The sequence below is a fragment of the Periplaneta americana genome, chromosome 8, assembly GCF_040183065.1.
Source record: "Periplaneta americana isolate PAMFEO1 chromosome 8, P.americana_PAMFEO1_priV1, whole genome shotgun sequence".
Taxonomy (NCBI): Eukaryota; Metazoa; Arthropoda; class Insecta; order Blattodea; family Blattidae; genus Periplaneta; species Periplaneta americana.
In genome coordinates, this window is record NC_091124.1 from 83,511,750 (window position 1) to 83,533,786 (window position 22,037).

The following is a 22,037-nucleotide window of genomic DNA, read 5'->3' on the forward strand; positions in this document are numbered from 1 at the left end:
TTCAGTATGCCTACTACCAGAGGAAAAATAGCGTAGCGTAACTAGTAACTGTTGAGAGATTCAACAGAATTTTTCAAAAATAAAAAAGAAATCATTTATCTTTTCAAATAATCTTTAAATTCAAACCCTAAAACACTATTTTTTTTGCACTTTTTCGTTTTTCTGTTGCATGTTGTATCCGAGTTTCAATTTTTCGAAACAAGGTTAGGACTATAAGCCTAATTATGAAGATTATAAATTTATTTTAAAGTTTTCAATCATATGATTTATCATTTTTGCAAAATTATTATTTGCTAATTCATCTTACATCTATTAGCAAATAATAATTTTGCAAAAATGAAAAGTCATATGATTGAAAACTTTAAAATAAGTTTACAATCTTGAACTGATTTATCTGAAAAATAAAAAATGAATTGTAAGATACTAATTCTGAAGGTTAGGATTGTCTGCTCCGAAAGCCTTAATCTGTTTTAAAATTTATGTTCATTTATGTATATTTCAAAGTGGTGCACTCTATTTCGAAAAATTCTTGGCCGCCGTGTAATATTAATCACTCACATAGTCACTCATAAGTTCTTGGAAAACATCTGCAATATCAGTGTGTATTACGGGAACCGCCATCTTGCACTGTTGAGCCTTGAACTACAGTTTAAACGGCAGAAAACTACCGGGCAAGTTAAACTCAAGTTAACTCAAGATTAACTGGTAGTTAAGGTTTATAATATGAAGCGGAACGAAATACTTCAGATTAAACTGAACGTAAGGTTTAAACGGCGTTTATAATACCGGCCCTAAGTAAATTGTCTGAATCTCTTTAAGCTTTTTGAAAGGATGAAACAATTTCTTATTGCATTAATATTTCTGTAGATAATAATTCCTAAAATAATGACTATACGCTCTATAGGTTTCATTTGAATTTCTTCCATGTTCAAGAAAGGAACGAGGAGGAAATCATTAGAGCTGATTTCAAATAATTTAGCAATTTTATGATATTTTTTAAAAATAGTACATTTCGGTTTTTTTTAAATCGTTGTACTTCAAGTGTATTATTCCCACAAGAATACGTACTCGTAATCGAGTGTATGAATAAAATCTGCTGAATATTCTGTATTTTAGGAGAAGATGCTGTAAATAGACGGACGGACAGAAAAGAGAGAGACAAATAGAAGGATAACAAAGAGACAAGGAAAACAGAAGAGACAGAGAGACAGACAGACATACAGGCAGGAATTACTAACAGAGGGCGGTCGAAAAGAAGCTACATTTTTCGGCATCGATAACGCTAAAAACATATAGGGCTTAACTTATTTCCGTGATATTATCGATTTTTTTTTCTGGAGCATCACTACACTTTCCCTACACTTTATACAATACGCGTTAAAATATGATATTTATATTGAAGATACCTCTGATAGAGATTCTGGCTGATATATCTATTATTTATCAGGCAGTACAATTCAGTTGACGATATGTATCAGAAGAAGAACAATAAAATTGAAGAATCTGATCCCAAAACTCGTTCAGTCCATTTGGCCATTTTTATGTTTTATACGTCATATGAAGGGTTCAGAACCATAGTGGGCCAAGCGCCATTTACTAAAACCGTAGAAAGCAAGGGTTAAAATGAAGTAATCACCATAATTCAATGGAAACTTATAGCAAGGGTCCACACCTGTGGAGTAACGGTCAGCGCGTCTGGCTGAGAAACCAGGTGGCCCGGGTTCGAATCCCGGTCGGGGCAAGTTACCTGGTTGAGGCTTTTTCCGGGGTTTTCCCTCAACCCAATACGAGCAAATGCTGGGTAACTTTCGGTGCTGGACCCCGGACTCATTTCACAGGCATTATCACCTTCATATCATTCAGACGCTAAATAACCTAGATGTTGATACAGCGTCGTAAAATAACCCATATAGCAAGTAATATAAAGTATTCACATTCAAACTAAATGATATGTCAATCTTCATTAAACTATGGCATTCACTTAACTTTAACCCTTGCTTTCTTCGTTTTTAATAAATGGCGCTTGGCCCACTATGGCTCTGAACCCTTCATATATACTATTATGTTTGAGACCTCTATCATTATATTTTAAACTTATTTTCTTCCAAAAGAAACGCCAATCCTTGTCTAAATGTCCGCGTTATTGTGCATGTCACTTGAAAACGCGCTCATTCCGTAGACCGGTGCATAAAAAAAACTAGTTCAGTCCTTTCATAAAAATGAACTTACCGCGTTTTGGTATCAAACACTTCAATTTTTTCATGCATCTCAAGTCTGATTAGTGAACTATGTTACTAGTCTGTAATGCAGCGGTGACCATCACTGGTATCGTGATTACATCGTGTAATCAGAAACTTTCAAACGGATAAGGAGAGTTTTCTGTACATTGCTGTTTGTTCCATTCACGTACTGAAAACAAGCAGTGGCGGTATCATGTCATTCTACAAGCCCTCTGTTTCTACAAGCAGGAACAGAAGGTTTAATAAGGTATCGGAAGAGGAATAATTTCGTTCTCCTTTGCTCAACGGTTCAATTAGATTATTTAGAAGCAACAGAAGCATTACAACAAGTCACATTGAATACTCAGACATAAAAGGGATTATTATTATTAGTAATATTATTATTATTATTATTATTATTATTATTATTATTATTATTGATCAGTAAATGTTGTAAATTTGTTCTTCCGTACGTGCATGAATATTTTAAAGCCTCTTTATTCTCTTGAAAGATAAAATTACTATACTCTGTTTCATAATGTCTGACAGGCGACGTAAACATTGTCGACAGAGGAGGAGAAAAGTATAATATTGCTATTCAACCAATGGGAGAGATATCACTCCACGTTTATCTTGAAGTTGAGCGGTCTGAAGCTTTATACCCGGGCCCAACTTCAAGACAATGAGACTCTGTCATTGGTTGAATAGCAATTAGGCCTATACTTCCCTCCCCCTCTGGATGCAATGTTTACATCTCCTGTCAGACATTATGGAACGAACTTTTAATCTTTATATGAGTTTATCTATTATCAGTTATTTACTAGTTATTCATGTAATAATAACCTAATATTATAGAACAACTGACTCAATATTATATGCATTGCACGAATGGAACGAGCTATTAAACTCCATTATCCTATGCATAAAACGTTTGCTGCTAAGATATTAGCATATTTTTATTTTACTTCTGTCTACAATATTGCTTTCACAAGATTACATTATTAAACACAAACACACAAAAACACAACACATTATTAAGCACAAAAAAAAAAAAACAGGTTCCACCTTACAGACGAAAGCATAGTGCAGTTGAGAATTTCCATGTGTAACATTCAACCGAACTTTGTTTCCTTTTCAGAAAGATGAACAAAAAATAATTGAAGGTTAAGTTTTGTTTCAATAATTAAGTTAATATGTATCTGTTTGAAAAAGGAGTTTTCTTATATTTTTAAGTGATCTTACAAATGAGGCCTGTTTTTTCCTTATTAAATTATTCATGAATTAATATAGAACGATTTGCTTCCTTGCAATAAAGCTATTGAAATGAATGAATATACTGCTTGATTATAATCAAAGCACGTCTAGCTAGAGATAGACAGGAAATGAGCTATGGAATGTTCAGTATGTGCACGAACCACCACTGGTTGTAGTTTTCATGCAAAGTACCTCTCCCCCGTCTCCGTATTTCTTAAGCTGTCTTGCATGTAATAACTGCCGTTCGAATTTTAATCACCGCTGCTGTAATGTTTGCAATGGAGGGGAAAAGAAACTGGCCACCCTATCTTCGAACTGTTGACTAAACATAATACGAAATACATACATTGAAGAGTTTGTTTCTTTCCAGAAACTTGGTAGCAGAACAATGGAATTGATTTCGCGACCAGAATCAGCGGTATATGAAGTTGTAGACGCCTTAGCGCATGCGGCAATCGGAAAAAATCCAAAAGTAAGTGTATAGATATTTATGTAAAAAGCACACATGAGAAGAAATGTCCTCAGTGTTAATTTAATGTTTAGTGAATATCATGCTTGCCTTTGGCCATAAGCAGGGACAGGTATTTATGGAGATTAATTTTATCATTTGTGTTTTTTAATATTGGTGTCGGCGCAGATTGTTGGAGATTGATTTGTACTCTTGGCGGAGATTAATGGAAATTTTGGAAAATACAATTATTTTTGAGTTGAAGAATTAACTCAGTGTGAATATTACACTTTCCAAATAATTAATGCTAAAGGTTCGTTAAATTCTGGTAAAGGTGTGGTATGACCAATGACAATATTTGTTGGATTGAGACTGTATTTAACACAAAATTTAATATAAATAAACAGTTTTTAAATCCATAAAATTTAATTCTTTTTCTTTTTTTTTTCAGCTCCATTACGTCCCTGGCATAATAGGTTACATACAAACCAAAATTTGTGCCGCAATGTCTGATGAGGTAGTCGATATGCTATCTCTCATCGCAGAAAAAATACCTGCCGATAAAAAGACATAGGCGCAAGAACTGTGAATGTTATACATAATTGTTAATTAATGACATAAACATACGAGTGACTTGAAATATATGTGATATAAGTTTTAATATTTTGCTGCAAATCGATGTAATGCACCAATAGAAATGTGAAGTTACAGATAAACCTATTCCTGAAAGATGAAGCTTTTAGACACAAGCAGGAGAGAAGAAGAAATTGAAGAATACAGCGAAAGAAGAAGGGTATTCATTTTTATACACTTTTCTACAGAATGATTTTTAAAGTTTAAAGTGTTGCAATTAAAAACATTAATTATACATTATAATTATTTCAACGGTGAGTGAACCATGGCCATGATATTTGGAAAACAATTATATTTATGAGCAGTGTCAGAGCCACCTTTAGTTACAAGCCGGAGCATTGGTACGTTTGGCAACGCTGAGCGGAGCCAAGGGCAGAGCAAATTACAGCATGAGGTTTGAATGCGGTTTTGACAATTTGAGACAGTGCTTTGGTTTCGTTATCACGTGTATATTTTCGACATTAATTTATACAAAAGTAAGTAGATGTGTTCAAGATTTAGAATACTAAACTAAGATACACTAAACAAAGACCTCATCATATATTGGCACAGATACGTAGACAAAATACCAATACTATACAAAGGAAACATAAAGCAGATGCAAAACCTACATCAACACACAAACAAAATACACACAAACCTACACTACGCATTATAAATTGAAAACAAAAAAATCTATAAATTTTGCTAGCGCTTGTTTTGGACAAACTAATGATCGTCCCTCTCCACAAATTTTGATTACTCTATATTCATCAGAATACCCACACCTATATTTCAGAATCCAAGATGTTTCTTTCGTGTAATTGAAAGACTTTACTTTGAGCCAATTAATAACATCACCATTCTCATCTTTGGATTTTCTTTTCATCAACAGTTTTGCCAACTCCTGTAGGTTGAAGTATTTCTTTCAAAGAGAAGGTTGAGAGTTTACGAATAATTTTTTTTTCTGAAAACGCTATGTATCAGAAGCAAGGCAATTTTGATTGCTTCCAAACACAGAGGAGGAGGAATCGTAAATAGTGACCCTGTCAAGATCCTTGCGATTCCTCCTCCTTCCTGAAGTGCTGCTGATGTATTAATGAACAATGAAGTCTTTCTGCCTTATAATAGATTGAACAAACCTCCTTTCGTCGCTCTTCAGAAATGTTTTCAGTGCACTTAAATCCATACAAGTTACAATTTAGAGGTTTTAGAAATATTAGCATTTTGTGATTTTTTATTTTATGTCAAGACATGCCTACATTAATATTTTTCGCATTGCGTTTCAATTTGCTTGGATTCCTTTTTCTCCATCTACTTCCAATTCCTTTAGTTGGTTCCCCAGATGCCGCACATTTTTCATTGTCTTCTGAATACTCAGAGTTAGGATGTTAATGAGAATCGAAATCTGCAGAATTACTTCCGAAAACATTATCAGTTTTCTCCAACACATCTCTTTCACCTATAACTGATGAGGTTCCTCCTGATAAATGACAATTTTATTTATTGCATTCTGAATAATAATTTTTGTTATAATAAATTAAATCATCATGTTTATTCCAGATGTTACGTATTATTCCGCCTATCTGAAGTTCACTCATTCAAAACGAGTAATTCCATACTTTTGGTTACACCCTACTCACAGTTCTATTGTTAGATCATCTCAAATTTAATTTATTAATCAAACATTTTTATTAAGAAATGGAATATCCACAGTAAAATTTTTAATATTTACTACCTTGTTATTAGGTGGTTTACGCTTAGAATTTATCGTTTTGGTATTTTTTAAATGTTATATTATGTCATTTAAATAGTTTTAATAGTGAATTGGATTCCAAAACAAGATTAAAAAAATTGATTAGGTACAGCATAAAATATCGCAACTTCACATCAAAATGCCGCATGCTGCTATGAGTTCTTCGATGTAAGTTTCTATTGGTGAAGAGTTGCAGCACAGAGGAACATATTTAGATATGCAGAAACCGTCGATCCAAGCTTCATAAGATCACATTTTGTTACAGAACTTAGAAATAGAGTAATGATGATAGATATATTGATATTAGTTCACAAAAGCACAAACTTAATAACTTAAAAAAAATGATATATATACAAAAGTAGCTATACTTAATACATATAAAATTTCCTAAACTAATTAATTTATCGCTGATCTCAATAATTTATTGGTTCAAACTTGCACTTACGTCTGGTTTTAGTGCATAGAAATAGAGTAGGTCATGAGATCAACTAGAAAACAATGTACGTACTTCGCTTACAGTAATTGTTGACGTTGTTACTCAGGAAACTCAATGAAAATGAAGAAAATAGTGAATTCTTTTTAATGTTAATCTACTGAATTCTGATTAACCAAGGTAAAATTTATTAAAACACTATAAAATCGTAGAAATATAGGCCTATTATGTTGTTAAATATTAATTTTTTTCTATTTTATAAACTATTAATAAAATTAACATTTTTATCTCATCTATACTTCGGATTCCTCCACACGACGTGGTTCACAGTACTTACGCACATAAAACTTGACAGAAATATTTTTAAGACATCGCCAATACCAGTGTTCGCACAAGTATAATAAAACTGAAACTGATCAGATGTGATTAATGCGAAACAGTAACCAGCGAAATTGTAATAGTACGAAGAGCAAACTAAATAAGGATTGATAGGTGGCACGGTGTGATTTCTAATCTAGCTGCTTTCTCTGTATTTATTATTGTAATTATTATTCCTCGGAGCGTATTCATGCTGCAGCAGATTAAAACCTCAAACAGATTATTTTCTAATGCAATAAAACACATGGTCATGTTAAAATACGCGTTATCAAAATTTATTTCTATTAACACAAATATTTAAAGTTCATAAGCTACTTAAGTACTTGGTTCTCTTCTTGTAATCCTCTTTCAATCTCTGTTTCTTTCTATCTTCCTTACTTTCTATTTAATCTCTTTCTAGCTCATTGTTTTTCTTTCTTCATCTTCCCAATAAAATCTTCTATGCATTTGTTACTTCCTTTCGCTTCAATTTTATTTATATTTTGGCCTTTTTTCTGCTTTCTTTCTCTTCTGTATTTAAGTCTTCTTTCCATTTCTCTCCTCACTTTACGTGGTTCTTTCATTATTTCTTCAGTTCTTCTTTCAATTCCGTCTGTCTTTCTTTCTATTTGCTTTTTTGTTTGTAACATTCTTTTCCTTTCTATATTCCATTTTTGTGTCGTTTCAGACTTTCAGTTTCATACTTCCTTTATTTAATTTTTCTTTTCTTCTTTTGGTCACTCGTCTTCTTGACTATTTTTGCTTACTTTACATAGTATCTACTTTCACCCTTGGTGTAACAATTGATTTACTTTCTTTATATATTTTGATTACACAACTTTTAACACTATATCACTTCGGAATATGTATTATATGTCTTTCTCATGTTAAATTTTACAGTACCTAGTTAACATGTTTCGGCCTGCTATTGGCCTTCTTCAGAACCACACAGGCGTATACAAACTCAAATGTAACACCTGCAGCAACTTTTACATAGGACAAACAGACAGATCAATTGAAACACGTTACAAAGAACACATCACAGCCATAACAAAATTACAAAACACTTCCACATATGCAGAACATATCACAAATGCTAATCACACCTACAGTACAGAGACATCAACACAGACATGGAATTCCTACACATCCAACCAAAAGGCCAGAAACTAAACACACTAGAACAATACGAAATATGCAAACACACAAAAACACAACCAAATGAAATTCTCAACACACAACTCAATTTCAGAATACACACACTCTTCGACTCCACATTACACTACACAAACACACCCCTACAGGAAACAAAACAAAAGGCACCAAGACCAGCAACAACCTGTACTGATGACGGCCGAAAGCAGGCCGAAACATGTTAACCAAGTACAGTGAAATTTAATACGAGAAAGTCATATAATACATATTCCGAAGTTTTTTATTTATTTCTTTAGATTTCTTTCCTTTCTTCTAATTTTGGTAAAAGTGTTCAATTCGTAACAGTCATATGCCGCTCTTATTATAAATATAATAGTTCCATATTTTATCTTTATTTCAAAAGTTTTCATATCTTAACTTCCCTTTCCAGACATGTACATGATGTTAGGCCTATATCTATCTGTACTAAGTTTTCTATGCCTGTTTATAACTAGATAACGACTAAATATTTATAGTCCACCGCTGAGTAACGGTTAGCCAGTGTGACCGTAAACGAGCGGGCCCGGCTTCAAATCCTGGTTGAGACAAATTACCTGGTTGTTTTTTTCCGAAGTTTTCCCTCAACCAATTGAAACAGAATTGTTGGATAACTTTCGGCGTTAGACCTCGGACTCAATTCGCCATCATTAATTCACATATGAAGAGCTCAAATGCAAAACAAGTTATGTCCCCAGAAACGTTTTCTCAGAAATGAACAAAATGTGCCACACAGTATATTTACAGTGTATTTTATAATTCTCTTTCATCATCCAATTCCTTCTACAGTAACATGATTGTAGAGCAAATATTGATCTTCAATATTCTACCTGCATCAAATTATTTAAATTTAAAAAGTGGATATGACTTGATTTGCACAGATCTGCGTGTATAACTTGTTTTGCACTTAATCGTGATGTGAGTAGATATTAATTTTGAACTTGCTAGTACTGTAAAATATTGAACAAAGAATATGGTTATTAGTTCAAATTATACAAATGATTATTTTCATAGTATTTTACAAAATTACTGGAAAATATATATATATACATATACATATATATACATATACATATACATATATACATATACATATATATATACATATACATATATATACATATATATACATATACATATATATACATATATATACATATACATATATATACATATATATACATATACATATATATATATACATATACATATATATACATATATATACATATACATATATATATACATATACATATATATACATATACATATATATACATATACATATATATATACATATACATATATATACATATATATATACATATACATATATATATACATATACATATATATACATATACATATATATACATATACATATATATATATATATATATATATATATATATATATATAAGATTGGCTGCTGAAATTTTCATATGAATAAGAACCTAATTTTATGATTACCAATGAAAATTATACACATAGTTGTTATCATTGCAAATTATATATTATTTTCATAAAATACAAAATTATTGAAAAATATAACAGTTTTAAGATTGCCCGCTGAAATTTTCAGAAAAATGCAGATCTAATTTTGGATACATTTTAAAAATGAGTAAGAAAGGATGTCCTTTCCAAACTTTAACCAATATTCTGTTCTTTTGGGGAATTTCTACTCATGCTCTGCAGGAGGTTCAAGATCAACACAATTACAGTTCTCATTGGGTTCATCATGTTCTTTCCTAGCTGCTGGCGTTGACTGTAATTCTTTGTAAAAGGTCAGTTTAGGATCTTCTTTAAAATTCAGTCCACTCCTTTCAAGAAGATTATGAATATCCTTACCTTGAGTGCAGATATCAGCCTCGAAGCATTTGTTGCTGCAGGCAGGCGCTGCTTTGACTTCATTCAGTCTTAAGTAGTGAAACAGGAGAGCCACTGTCACTGAAGAAAAACGGTTATTGATAGTTTCCTATAGTGTTTCTCTGTTTACTGTTAAAAAGGCAGATGAATCACTAGACCTGGCTTTCTTTCTTCTTTGCCTGTCTGTTTCATTACGTTTCCTCTTCCTGGAACCCACGTTTCCTTCCCCAACTGTCACCATATCTTCCATATTTCCACCTCTTGCCACTCACATAAATACAACAAATTCAGTTTGCTCTCACCACATTGACTGTTACAACGGTAGACAACAATTAAAATTATTTAAAGTAGCAAAATTAAGAAAAAACCTGTTGTATATTACGTTAATAAAACGAAAGAATAGAGCTATGATATAACTTAAACTGAAGCAAACAGCTTTTTGGATGTAACTTATTTTGAGTCAAACGCAGGTTTTTATCATCCTGTCAAGTGGAGGATATAACTTTTTCTGCGCAGAATATCACACGTATAGGCGCAGGAGACCTCTAAAGTAGTAGCAGCAGCAACTACTCGATTAAAAAAAATGGATACCGGTATAATTTGTTTTGCATCATCATCATCATCATCATCATCATCATCATCATCCATACAATAGCCCGGGTAAAGTTCACGATGCGGCGTGCTGTAAAAGGCGCGACCGTTCATTCACAGAATAGGAGTGTTAAGCACAATAAGCCTCAGGATGCAGTGTACGTCTTCGGATCCCTTCCCCGTACAAAAGAAAAAAAATGTTATGTATTTTCTACCGCATTTTTTGTTATTGATACATATCAAGAGTCCAGGGGAAAAAGGGGGGATGTCCATTTTCAGGCAAAATTCAGATTTCCATTCGCTTATATACTTCATATGAAGTGTATTTAATCTACACTTAGAAAAGGAGAAGAAAATTCTCAGTTACCGAATAATTGCTGGTTAAATATTCCTTGTACAGGGAAAGAAGGGGGCATTTCCGTGTCGAACAGTGAAAGAAGGGGTCATACAATCAGTTTTTCATTTTTTTCTTGCTGTTGATTGAATATTATAGCGTTTGAAATCACAATCCAGTTCACAATAATCACTAATAAATTTAGCTTCAACAAAGGAATTATTATTATTCGTGATAGTTTTACTAGAGCAACTGAAGTGCAAACATGTGTGACTCTGTACGGTATCAGAAGCTTTTTGTACCAATACAAAAAAGGGGAAGAGGTTTGGACGTGTTAATGATGCTTTCAAAAAGATAAGAGCCCAAAGTTTTGAAGCCGGTAAAGAATGATATTGCAGAAACAAATATTTTGAAAAAACTACAAGTCTTTCATATTCAGAAAATAATAATTTACATGACTTTAATGCACTGGCTGATTGGAATGCACAAAGTTCTCGCCTTGCTGGTCTCATCACTGTTCAACTAATATCACGAAGAAGGAGCAGGAAGAATGAAGATGATGCTGAAGACGGAAGAATCGGTGATTTTGTTGTGTGTCAGAAAGCCTTCTTATCTGTCCATTGAATAACGAAGAAGAGACTACAAACAATTCAGCGTTCTTTGAAATTTTCTGGATTAGCACCAACTGATGGCAGGAGAAAATATGGAAATCATCCTCACAAACTATCCACAGGTACACATGACAAAGTCATTGAGCATATTAAATCGTTCAAAGGTCGTTCAAGTCATTACTCAATGGAGAAAACTTCTAAAATTTATCTTCCTGAAACCCTCAATGTAAAGAGATTGTAGACCTATAATGAACATTCTGAGACTTATGAAACTTCTAGAACTATTCTCCACTGAGTTCAATATATCATTTGGGTACCCAAGATGTAACACGTGCAGTACTTGCGATGAATTTGCAGTCAAGTTAAAAGGATAAAGTACTGAGCTGTTAAAGCTTGCCCATAAGAAATACAACCAGGAAGAATGAGATTAAACAGGAAATACAGCATTTAGAAGTTCAAAAGAAAGTACATCTTGCAAAGGCACAAACATTTTATCAGCGTAAGACTAAATCTAAAAACAGGTGCAGGAAATCAGAAGAAGTTGAGAGCTTAGTGATGGACTACCAGAAGAATCTGTCAACACCAAACATCTCATATTATAAGCGCCAATTATCTTTTTATTCATTTAATGTGCACCAATTGTCTGATTCTAAACCAGTTTTCTATACTGACACAGAAAAAAAACTGGAAAAAATGTTGCTAATGAAGTAATTTCATTCTTGGTTCACTATTGCGAATTTGAATTATCTTCTAATGTTCGCCACCCAGAATTGTTCTGTGATTGCTGTAGTGGTCAAAATAAGAATTATATAGTAGTGAGATATCTCCATTATATGGTGCATGAGAAAAAGAGGTTCAGTTCAATCCATGTCACATTCCCTATTCGGGGACCTTCTTACATGGAATGCGTCAAGAATATGAGACTTGTAAACACAATATCAAAAACTGAAATTCCTGACGACTGGAATAATATAATCAGATGTGCCAGAACCAAGCCCCATCATTTCAAGTCAATGAAGTCGATAATCCCATGATTCGAGATTAGACTAGGCCTACATTCTTGGAATAATTTTACCTGAAGGAATGTCCATTCCAATCAAGGCCAGTAAGGGAACTGCGAATAGAACAGAAGCATCCAAAAATGATGGTTAATATGGATATTTACAATGGTGCCTGTTACTCTTCTGTGATTCGACTTCCACTTAGAAAACGGCCAGTGAATGCAAACTTATTGAGTGGAGAATTCTTGTATCCAGACAGAGCATATGAAGTTTTATTTACTTGGTTATTTAACGACGCTGTATCAACTACGAAGTTATTTAGCGCCGATGGAATTGGTGATAGTGAGATAATATTTGGTGATATGAGGTCGAGGATTCGCCTTAAATTAGCTGATATTTGCCTTACGATTGGAGAAAACCTCGGAAAAAACCCAACCAGGCAATTAGCTTAAGTGGGAATCGAACCCGCTCCCGAGCGCAAATCCGGATCGGCAGGCAAGCGTCTAACGCCTTGGTTTTTCTGAACCGACGCATGCGACGTGCGAGAAGCGAGACGGGCCTCGCACCACACACTTCCTATGCTACGGTTCAGAAAAACCAAGGCTTTAGCCGATAGAGCTATGCCGGTGGCTGCATATCAAGATGGGATTATATTTTTACAAAATCAACTTTAAGTAGGCTATCTTATTTAATTAATATGTAATTAATATAATATTATACTGAATTATTTTAGGAAAATTGCCGATATCACAAGAGAAGTGGCAGAATTTGAAAGAGCTAAAGGTATTATGTGGACCAAACGCTCAAAAATTCTACCCATATTTCACTAAAAGTGGCTGTGCATGAACAGAAACAAACTGAAAGAGAACCAATTACTCAGTGTTAGGAAGTGCTAATTTTATATTTAATTTTGTCTATAGATTTTATAGTTAACTAATACTTTGCTCTTTTTCTATGGTATTATTAATGTCATTATAGGAGTAGGACCCCCTTTATTCACTTTTTTAGTTGCCAGGGCCCCATTTTTCCCCTGTACGAGGTTACATCAAAACAGATTTTTAATTACTGAAGTCATAATACTCCAGTGTTGTGCATCACACGTTGTATACTGGTAGAATATATAACAATAAATATCACAAAATAAAATGGAGGTATTAGTCAGTATTATTTTCGGAATGATAGAGTTTCAAACTTTAAAATTGATTTCCTGAAAATTGTTTAAAAGTGGACATCCCCCCTTTTTCCCCTGGACTCTTCATATGCATTAGTCCTAGGCCTACAGTCAGCCTTGCAACCTAATCATTGTTGTTTTATTCATAATGGTTTCTCAAGTGGATAATTACTGTTATTAAATAGGATTGTTTTCTTAGGAAAATATTTGGGGCTAAGAGGGATGAAGTTACAGGAGAATGGAGAAAGTTACACAACACAGAACTGCACGCATTATATTCTTCACCTGACATAATTAGGAATATTAAATCCAGACGTTTGAGATGGGCAGGGCATGTAGCACGTATGCGCGAATCCAGCAAGGCATATAGAGTGTTAGTTGGGAGACCGGAGGGAAAAAGACCTTTGGAGAGGCCGAGATGTAGATGGGAGGATAATATTAAAATGGATTTGAGGGAGGTGGGATATGATGGAAGAGAATGCATCAATCTTGCACAGGATAGGGACCAATGGCGGGCTTATGAGAGGGCAGAAATGAACCTCCGGGTTCCTTAAAAGCCATTTTGTAGGTAAATAAGTAAGTAAGTAAAATTATGCATCTACAGTGTACACTTATGGGTTCAGTAGACATTGCTAACCTCTAAGAAGTAAAGAGTGTTTATGCGATATAGTTCAAGCCGCTAAGTAGAAAATTGAATGAATTGTGTTTATAATTAACTGTAAGAACAATGAAACCTTTTATTGTGGAGAGGTACGGTGCTTAGAAACAATTCTTTACATTCTGACATAAATACTGTAATGAGTTCGGTATAAATTTGTATTATATATTTAAACGAGTTGGGAGAAGGAATGCAACTTTTTATCAAACGAAATAAGTTAATAAGAAAAACAGGCCACCGGCGTGGCTCAGTCGGTTAAGGCGCTTGCCTGCCGGTCTGAAGTTGCGCTCGGGCGCGGGTTCGATCCCCGCTTGGACTGATTACCTGGTTGGATTTTTTCCTAGTTTTTCCCCAACCGTAAGGTGAATGCCGGGTAATCTATGGCAAATCCTCGGCCTCATCTCGCCAAATACCATCTCACCATCACCAATCTCATCGATGCTAAACAACCTCGTAGTTGATACAGCGTTGTTAAATAACCAACTAAAAAAAAAAAAAGAAAAACAGTTATAGTAACTTACTTATTAAAATATTGCAGTGGATAGAAATCTGATTGATGATTTAAGAGTTTGTCATCTCTTTCAGGAACGGAGTCTGTAAGAAAGTGTGCAGTTGGTCTCTGAGAAATATCACGCTACAACACAATTTCTCTTGTTTTTTTCGAATGATTTTGTGATTATACACTATGGAAGATTGATGATATGCTAATGAGAAATAGCAGTACTGCACCGTAAAGTTCAAACTAATGTCCATCGTACGGAGAATGATACGTAGCTACTCTAGAAGTTCGTGTAAACGACCGATAGTAATTCAGCTGAAATATGAATCTAAATGAAAGATAATGAAAAGAAATTTCAGTCGAATAATTTTCAAATGAAGGGTCATGGGCGAAAACAATGAAAAGACTCATCAAGCTAAACTTTGAAGTCGATCACGAAGACGATGACGTAATGACAACGAAAATAATGTCAAAATAATTTAATTATTAAAAGTGGTAACCATAGAAGCAGACCAATATGCATAATCTTATGATACCGAAATAACGTTCAGCAATCTGCTCCAAGGCAGGCATGAATATTGATGTCGCCGTCTACGAAATATTCTACACATTGGAATATTTACGAGATCTGGAAGCGACTTTGACTTCTTTCGAAGTCCGAAGCTTCAGGATCTATTCCTTTTCTTATAGGTGGCCTCAATGAAAATTATAAGAAGTTGCAGTTTGTAAGTACCATTCTAATTAGGCCTATAACAGCTTGGAAATATGTCGGTTCAGATTATGGTGCGGACTCAGGTACGAAGCAGAGCAACCTGTTTCAAGATGAGACACTCAACCAAACTTCGAGGCCATTGAAAGTAGTTTGTTGACTCTGGTACCGACGGTAAGTAACCTGCTTCAAGACGAGGAACAAAGCCTAGTGGCAGCGTAATTCAGGTTAGCATGTCAACTCATGAACCGACGCACAGTGTGCAATTTTCCCAGTCTAGGTGGACAAAAATCAAATTTCGACTTGTTTAGTTAGGCATAGATGAATATGAATTCATGTACTTTAATATTTGAAGAATGTTGTGAGAAATAGCTTTTACTATGTCAGCAGCAAGCTATATGTAGAAGGGTATGAACAATGAGTTCTTCCTAACACTTCTGGCTTCTGTTCAGCCGTAGACAGAAAGGCTTTGTAATGTGGATGAAAAAGAGCCAATTGTTAGTGATTTATTGTGTTGTGAGACTTGGAATCTATTCAGATAGGTACGTTCTTACTAATGTAACTTCAATTACAAGTTTGTGAAGTATTATTCTTATTACAGAAAGGTTGAAATATTACAGTTGAAAAAACATATTTTTAAGTTCTCCAAATATAATGCGAGTTTTAATATAGCCGGTCACGTCCGGTTACAACAATTCTTTTACCATTTAATACAGCATTATTTAGAGTGTTGAATGCCTCTTTTAAAATTTGCGCGTTCTTGCGAATTTATCAGTAATTAATTTTTTTCAGTGGTGGGGCATATGGTAACTGTTCCATATTTGGCTTAAACAGCAGATAATCATGGAATAAGGAAGTTCTTAATCACTTGTGAGTGTTTTAGGCCTGCAAAATTATTCACATGACATCGAACATCAGGTTAAAAATACAATGGACACATTTTTATCTAATCTTAACAAACGCACAGAGAATCAGAACGCAAATCACTAGCTAGACAAAATTAATAACTTCTCTGCATTCCAACGGATTGTTATGAAACTTTGTACATGCCTTACAGGTGGCACACGTATTTTGTGTACAAACTGTGATTACGTTTGCGCAAGAAAAATTATCCCTTTATAACGGGTGCATTTAAACAAAATTAATAACTTCTCTCCTATGTAACAGATTTTTATGAAACTTTTTACAGAAGTCACAGGTGGAATATTTTATTTTTTGTCTACAAAGTCTGATTATGTTTCATAAGGGGAACTGCACCTTTATGGTGGTGCATATAAACAACATTAATAACTTCTCTCACATATATATTTTTATGAACCTCCGTACAACAATTAGGCCTACAAGTAGGATACAGATGTAATCGGAATTTGTACATAAAAATATACGCTACCTGTAACTCCTGTACAAAGTTTCATAAAAATCTATTATGTAGGAGAGAAGTTAATTTTGCGTAAATGTACTCCCTGTAAAGGGGTACTTCCTCTTATGGAACCGTAAACATAGTTTGTACACAAAAAATATATTCTACCTGTAACTTCTGTACACTGTTTCATAAAAATCTGTTATGATAGGAGAGAAATTATTTTATTCTAAAACCACCCCATATAAAGAGGTAGTTCCTTGTACACTAATGCAGTCAGAGTTTTTACAAAAAAAATATGTGCTATTTATAAGGTCTGTACAAAGTTTCATAACAATCCATTGGAATGCAGAGAAGTTATTAATTTGGTACACCTAGATTTGCGTTATTGCACACTGTGCGACATTGAGAGTCCTTCTTCAAGTCGTAACTAATACTTAAGGTGAATCAGGTCAGTTTGTGTACTGTGCATATTTTAAAATCTGAAAGCGAGTTTAGCTTCTTTTGAAGTCCGAAGCTTCTAAATCTATTTCTTCTTTTACAGTCTGCTTTACGGAAAATTATGAAAAAAAAAAAAATTGCTGTTGTTTGTAGTTTTAAAAACCTACTTATATTATATGAATTTGAAAAGTGTGTCGATCCAGTTCAGGGTGTGGATTGGAGTACCGATGCTGAGTATCTTGCTTCAAGACTGGTAAAGATGTATCGTGATGGTTGTGGTCAGCATAACTCTGATACCTATGCTGAATATCCTGGTTGAGGACAGGGAACCAAATCTTGTGGTGGTTCAGGTTAGCATGGCATCTCACGTATCGACAGTGAGTATTCTGCTTCAAGTCGGAGTAAGGATTCTCATAGAAAAGCAGGTCAGTGTGAGAATTGTGGTACGTATTTATAAGCTCTGATCTTTAGCATATATTTATTTTCTTATAGGTGACTTTAGGGGAAATCGTAAGAAAATTTTCCTTAGATTTGCAGTTTATAAGTACTGACTTGTGTTACATGACTTTGAATAAGTCTTGTCGATTCAGATTAGTGTGTGAATTCAGAAACCGACACTGCATAACCCATTTCAACACTTGGTAAACAACCACGCTTCGTAGTGACTCAAATTGAATAGGGTAAAATATTCGTCACGTCTTAGTAAGGATTTCTTTCCTAAAGATCAATATAGCTTTAGAGAAGAGTTTACCTGTGATACTCAAATCAGTATCTCATTTTTGTAAGGATATTACCTATGAGGTAGATACAGGAGAAATGATTGATACCGTTGGAAATTCTAAAAAACTTTCGACTTAGTTCTACGTGGATTAACAGTGTTCTACTTTTAAACAAATTAGGAAGTCTAGATATAGATAGAAGGGTTGGAAATTCTAAAAAACATTCGACTTAGTTCTACGTGGATTAACAGTGTTCTACTTTTAAACAAATTAGGAAGTCTAGGTATAGATAGAAGGGTTGTACTTTGTATTCAACAATTTTATACGAGATGTCGCAAAAAATTAAAGTGGAGAGGAGATATAATTTGGAAACGTAACATCAAAATTATTACAAGAAATCGTTCTCAACAATTCACTAAAATGCGAGCTGTTAATCAACCAAGTTTTATTATCATTTAATAAACATAAGTAATGCTTTATTACGGATAAATGTGTTCTATGAAGTGCTCATAACTATGTACATGGTGAATCAAAAGTCTGGAACCACATAAATATCTTCCATATACTTGATTTTCGATTATTATTGGTGTTACCAGTATTTGTAAGATCAAATGCTCTACCAGCGACACATTCGATTCTAGTCCTCAGCTATCTCAAAAACCGTAATTTTGAATGCAACTTTGAAATTTTAAATGGAAAGGGGGCCATGTAGGTACTCAAAATCATGTGAAATTTTCTGAGAAAAACAATGGTGCAATCCGTTTTGAGGTATCTCTAATAGTTTTCAAGTTATTTGAAGATAACATTAATAATGACACAAACATTAGTTACTGGGTCTACAGATATTTTGTAACGTGGTACAGTACTAAGGAGGCTTTGGAAAAGGTGTTTTTATGCAATTCTGGTAATTAACTTATCCTGCTTTACTTTTTGGTTAACCTGTGACAGTTTCAATGCATTGTTGTGATTATTTGACGTTTTACTATAACAAATTACTTGATTTTTGTGATGACACTATCGAAAGAGGAAAGAATTGATATCAGTCTTCATTCTGGTAGGTTAAGCCACAGAAATTTTGCAGCAGACTGGACGAACAGTTCCCTTGACATTGGATTGGTCGACGTGAACCAGTAGAATGGCCGGCCAGATCTCCAGATTTAAGACCCCTTGATTTTTTTTTATTTTTGGGTTATATAAAGATCTTGACATATGAGGAGAAAATTGAGAATGTGGATAGAACATTTTGTAGCATTCCCGGGGTGACTTTAGCACAGGCTTCAATGATACGCTTCTTTAAATGTTCCACATTCTCAATTTTCTCTTCAGATATCAAGCTCTTTATGTAACCCAAAAAGAAAAAATCAAGGTATCTTAAATCTGGAGACTTGGTCGGTCATTGTACTGGTCCACGTCGACCAATCAAATGTTCAGGGAACTGTTCGTCTAGTCTGCTGCAACATTTCTATGGCTTAACTAATCAGAATGAAGAATCTCAATTCTTTCCTCTTTCGATAATGTCATCACGAAAAACAAGAAATTTGTTATAGGAAAGCGTCAAATAATCACAACAATGCATTGAAACTTCACAGGTTAACCAAAAAGTAAAGCAGGAAATGTTAATTACAAGAATTGCATAAAAACATCTTTTCCAAAGCCTCCTTGGTACCGTACCACGTTGCAAAATATCTGTAGATGCAGTAATTAATGTTTGTGTCATTATTACAGTTATCTTCAAATAACTTGAAAACGACTAGAGATATCTCAAAACGAATTGCACATTGTTTTTCTCAGAAAATTTCACATGATTATGAGCACCTACATGACCCCTTTTCCATTTAAAATTTCAAAGTTGCATTCAAAATGGCGCTTTTGAGATAGCTGAGGGCTAGAATCGAATGTGTCACTGGTAGAGCATTTGATCTTATAAATACTGGTAACACCTTATAGTAATCGTAAATCAAGGATAAGGAAGATATTTATATGGTTCCAGACTTTTGATTCAGCCTTTTTATCACAACATTTTTTATGAAACCACAGCCTGCTATATCGCAAATCGTGTACCTGCTATATTATTCGTATGCAGGCTAACAATGATGCAACGCGGTTACAAAATATAGAAAATGGAGAAAAAGTATTATTATTATTATTATTATTATTATTATTATTATTACTATCGCCATAATTATAACGGTTGTACTTACTGCATTCCTGATTCCAGTGGTTATGAATTTCAGGAAATGCGTTTGATCTAGGTACTCCTTTTATTTAGTACGTTATTTTAAGACGCTGTATCAACATCTTAAGTTATTTAGCGTCTGAATGAGATGAAGGTGACAATGCCGGTGAAATGAGTCCGGGATCCAGCACCGACAGTTACCCAGCATTTGCTCATATTGGGTTGAGGGAAAACCTAGGAAAAAAGCTATCTAGGTACTTCTGATTTAATTTGTTTCAATTGTTATCTTTATTGTTTGGTATTATATGTATATTTTATTGATCATGTTCTCTATTATGGATTGATTTTTTTGGTGTTAGGTCTTTCCCAAGTCCTTTAATATCGTTGTCATTAACAATTATTATGTAGACTTTTGCATGTCTTACGTGTTCATTAGTACATGTACTGTACAATTACAATTATTACTGTACAATTTTCTTTGTATACTTTTACCAATATCAGGTTATGCGTTTGTTGTTTTGATTTTATGGTCCTACTGTATTCATTTCTTAATTAACTTCTGTGGGTTTATTTATTTTTATCTACATTTTTCACTATGTCTTGTCTTATATATATTTTTAATGTTGTGCTTGCGTGTTTTGTGTTGCAGTTTCCGTGTTTATAATAGGTGTAATTGTCTGTATTTTTGCTACTTTAGTTTTGTTATGTTTTACATTACGTTTCAACTCTTTTTAAGTAATTTTGTGTTATTTTGGTTAAATGTTACATTTTTATCATTACACTCTTGGATGAAATTTATGTTCAGTGTTATATGTTGTTGTTTGTTTGTTTTTCAATGCTGTTAATTTTTTCTATGTCGTTTCTTTGTTGTTTGACTTATTTGTGTTAATATTTTATTTGTATGTATGGTGACTTCTTCTAATTGTGTATGGTGTAAAACTTCTATTAGTTGCTGATATGTATGTGTTCATATTATACTGTATTAGTTTTTAACGTAATGCAATTGTTTTATATTGTTCATTATGCTTGTCTTTCAGCTGTGATTTTCGTTTTATTTTGTCCTGGATAGGAAGTATTTCTCATGTCATTTGTCCAAATTTGGTACAACTTTTGTTTTAGGTATTCACAGTTTTAATTTTATATGATGGTCTTAATAATTAAATTTACATGTACTTATTTGGGTTGTAAAATTGGAGTTACTTCAATTATTTAGATTAATTGTAAAATAATGCTTTTTTAATTTCGGCTTTCATAGACCCATTAGTTTATTACTATTATTATTGTTATTGCTGTTGTGAATTGTAATTATGTTATGAGAGTAATTTGTTACCACGGCCACCCGGTGTTTACCCATTAGCAGTGTGAATAAATAGGTCTACATACAGCACACACAATTCAGCGTGTTAACTCTGGTAACGACGCTATATAATCCGCCTCAAAACGGATTAGACATCCTTCATGACGATTAAACTAGCGTGCTGACTCGGATATCAACGTTGAGAATCCATCTTCAAGTCCATCTAATGAATACTAGTGACGAATTACGTCAGTGTGTAAACTGTGGGATGTTTGGGGTCTGGAAGCGACTTTGACTTCTTTTGAAGACCGAAGCTTCAGGATCTAATCAAATA

At 33.7% G+C, this 22,037-nt stretch overlaps 2 protein-coding genes across 4 annotated transcripts in view; one reads left to right on the forward strand and one right to left on the reverse strand.

Annotated features, from left to right (window-relative positions):
• Positions 1-4,789, forward strand: part of LOC138704821 (short-chain dehydrogenase/reductase family 9C member 7-like) — a 152,567-nt gene extending 147,778 nt beyond the window's left edge. The window contains exons 7-8 of the mRNA XM_069833107.1: positions 3,844-3,945; positions 4,373-4,789. Of these exons, the coding sequence (XP_069689208.1) occupies positions 3,844-3,945; positions 4,373-4,495 (225 nt within the window). The 3' untranslated portion in view covers positions 4,496-4,789. The remainder of the gene's footprint in view (positions 1-3,843; positions 3,946-4,372) is intronic.
• LOC138704823 (ATPase family gene 2 protein homolog B-like) overlaps positions 1-22,037 on the reverse strand; it is a 463,635-nt gene that overhangs the window by 416,653 nt on the left and 24,945 nt on the right. The gene's annotated exons all lie outside the window — the stretch shown is intronic.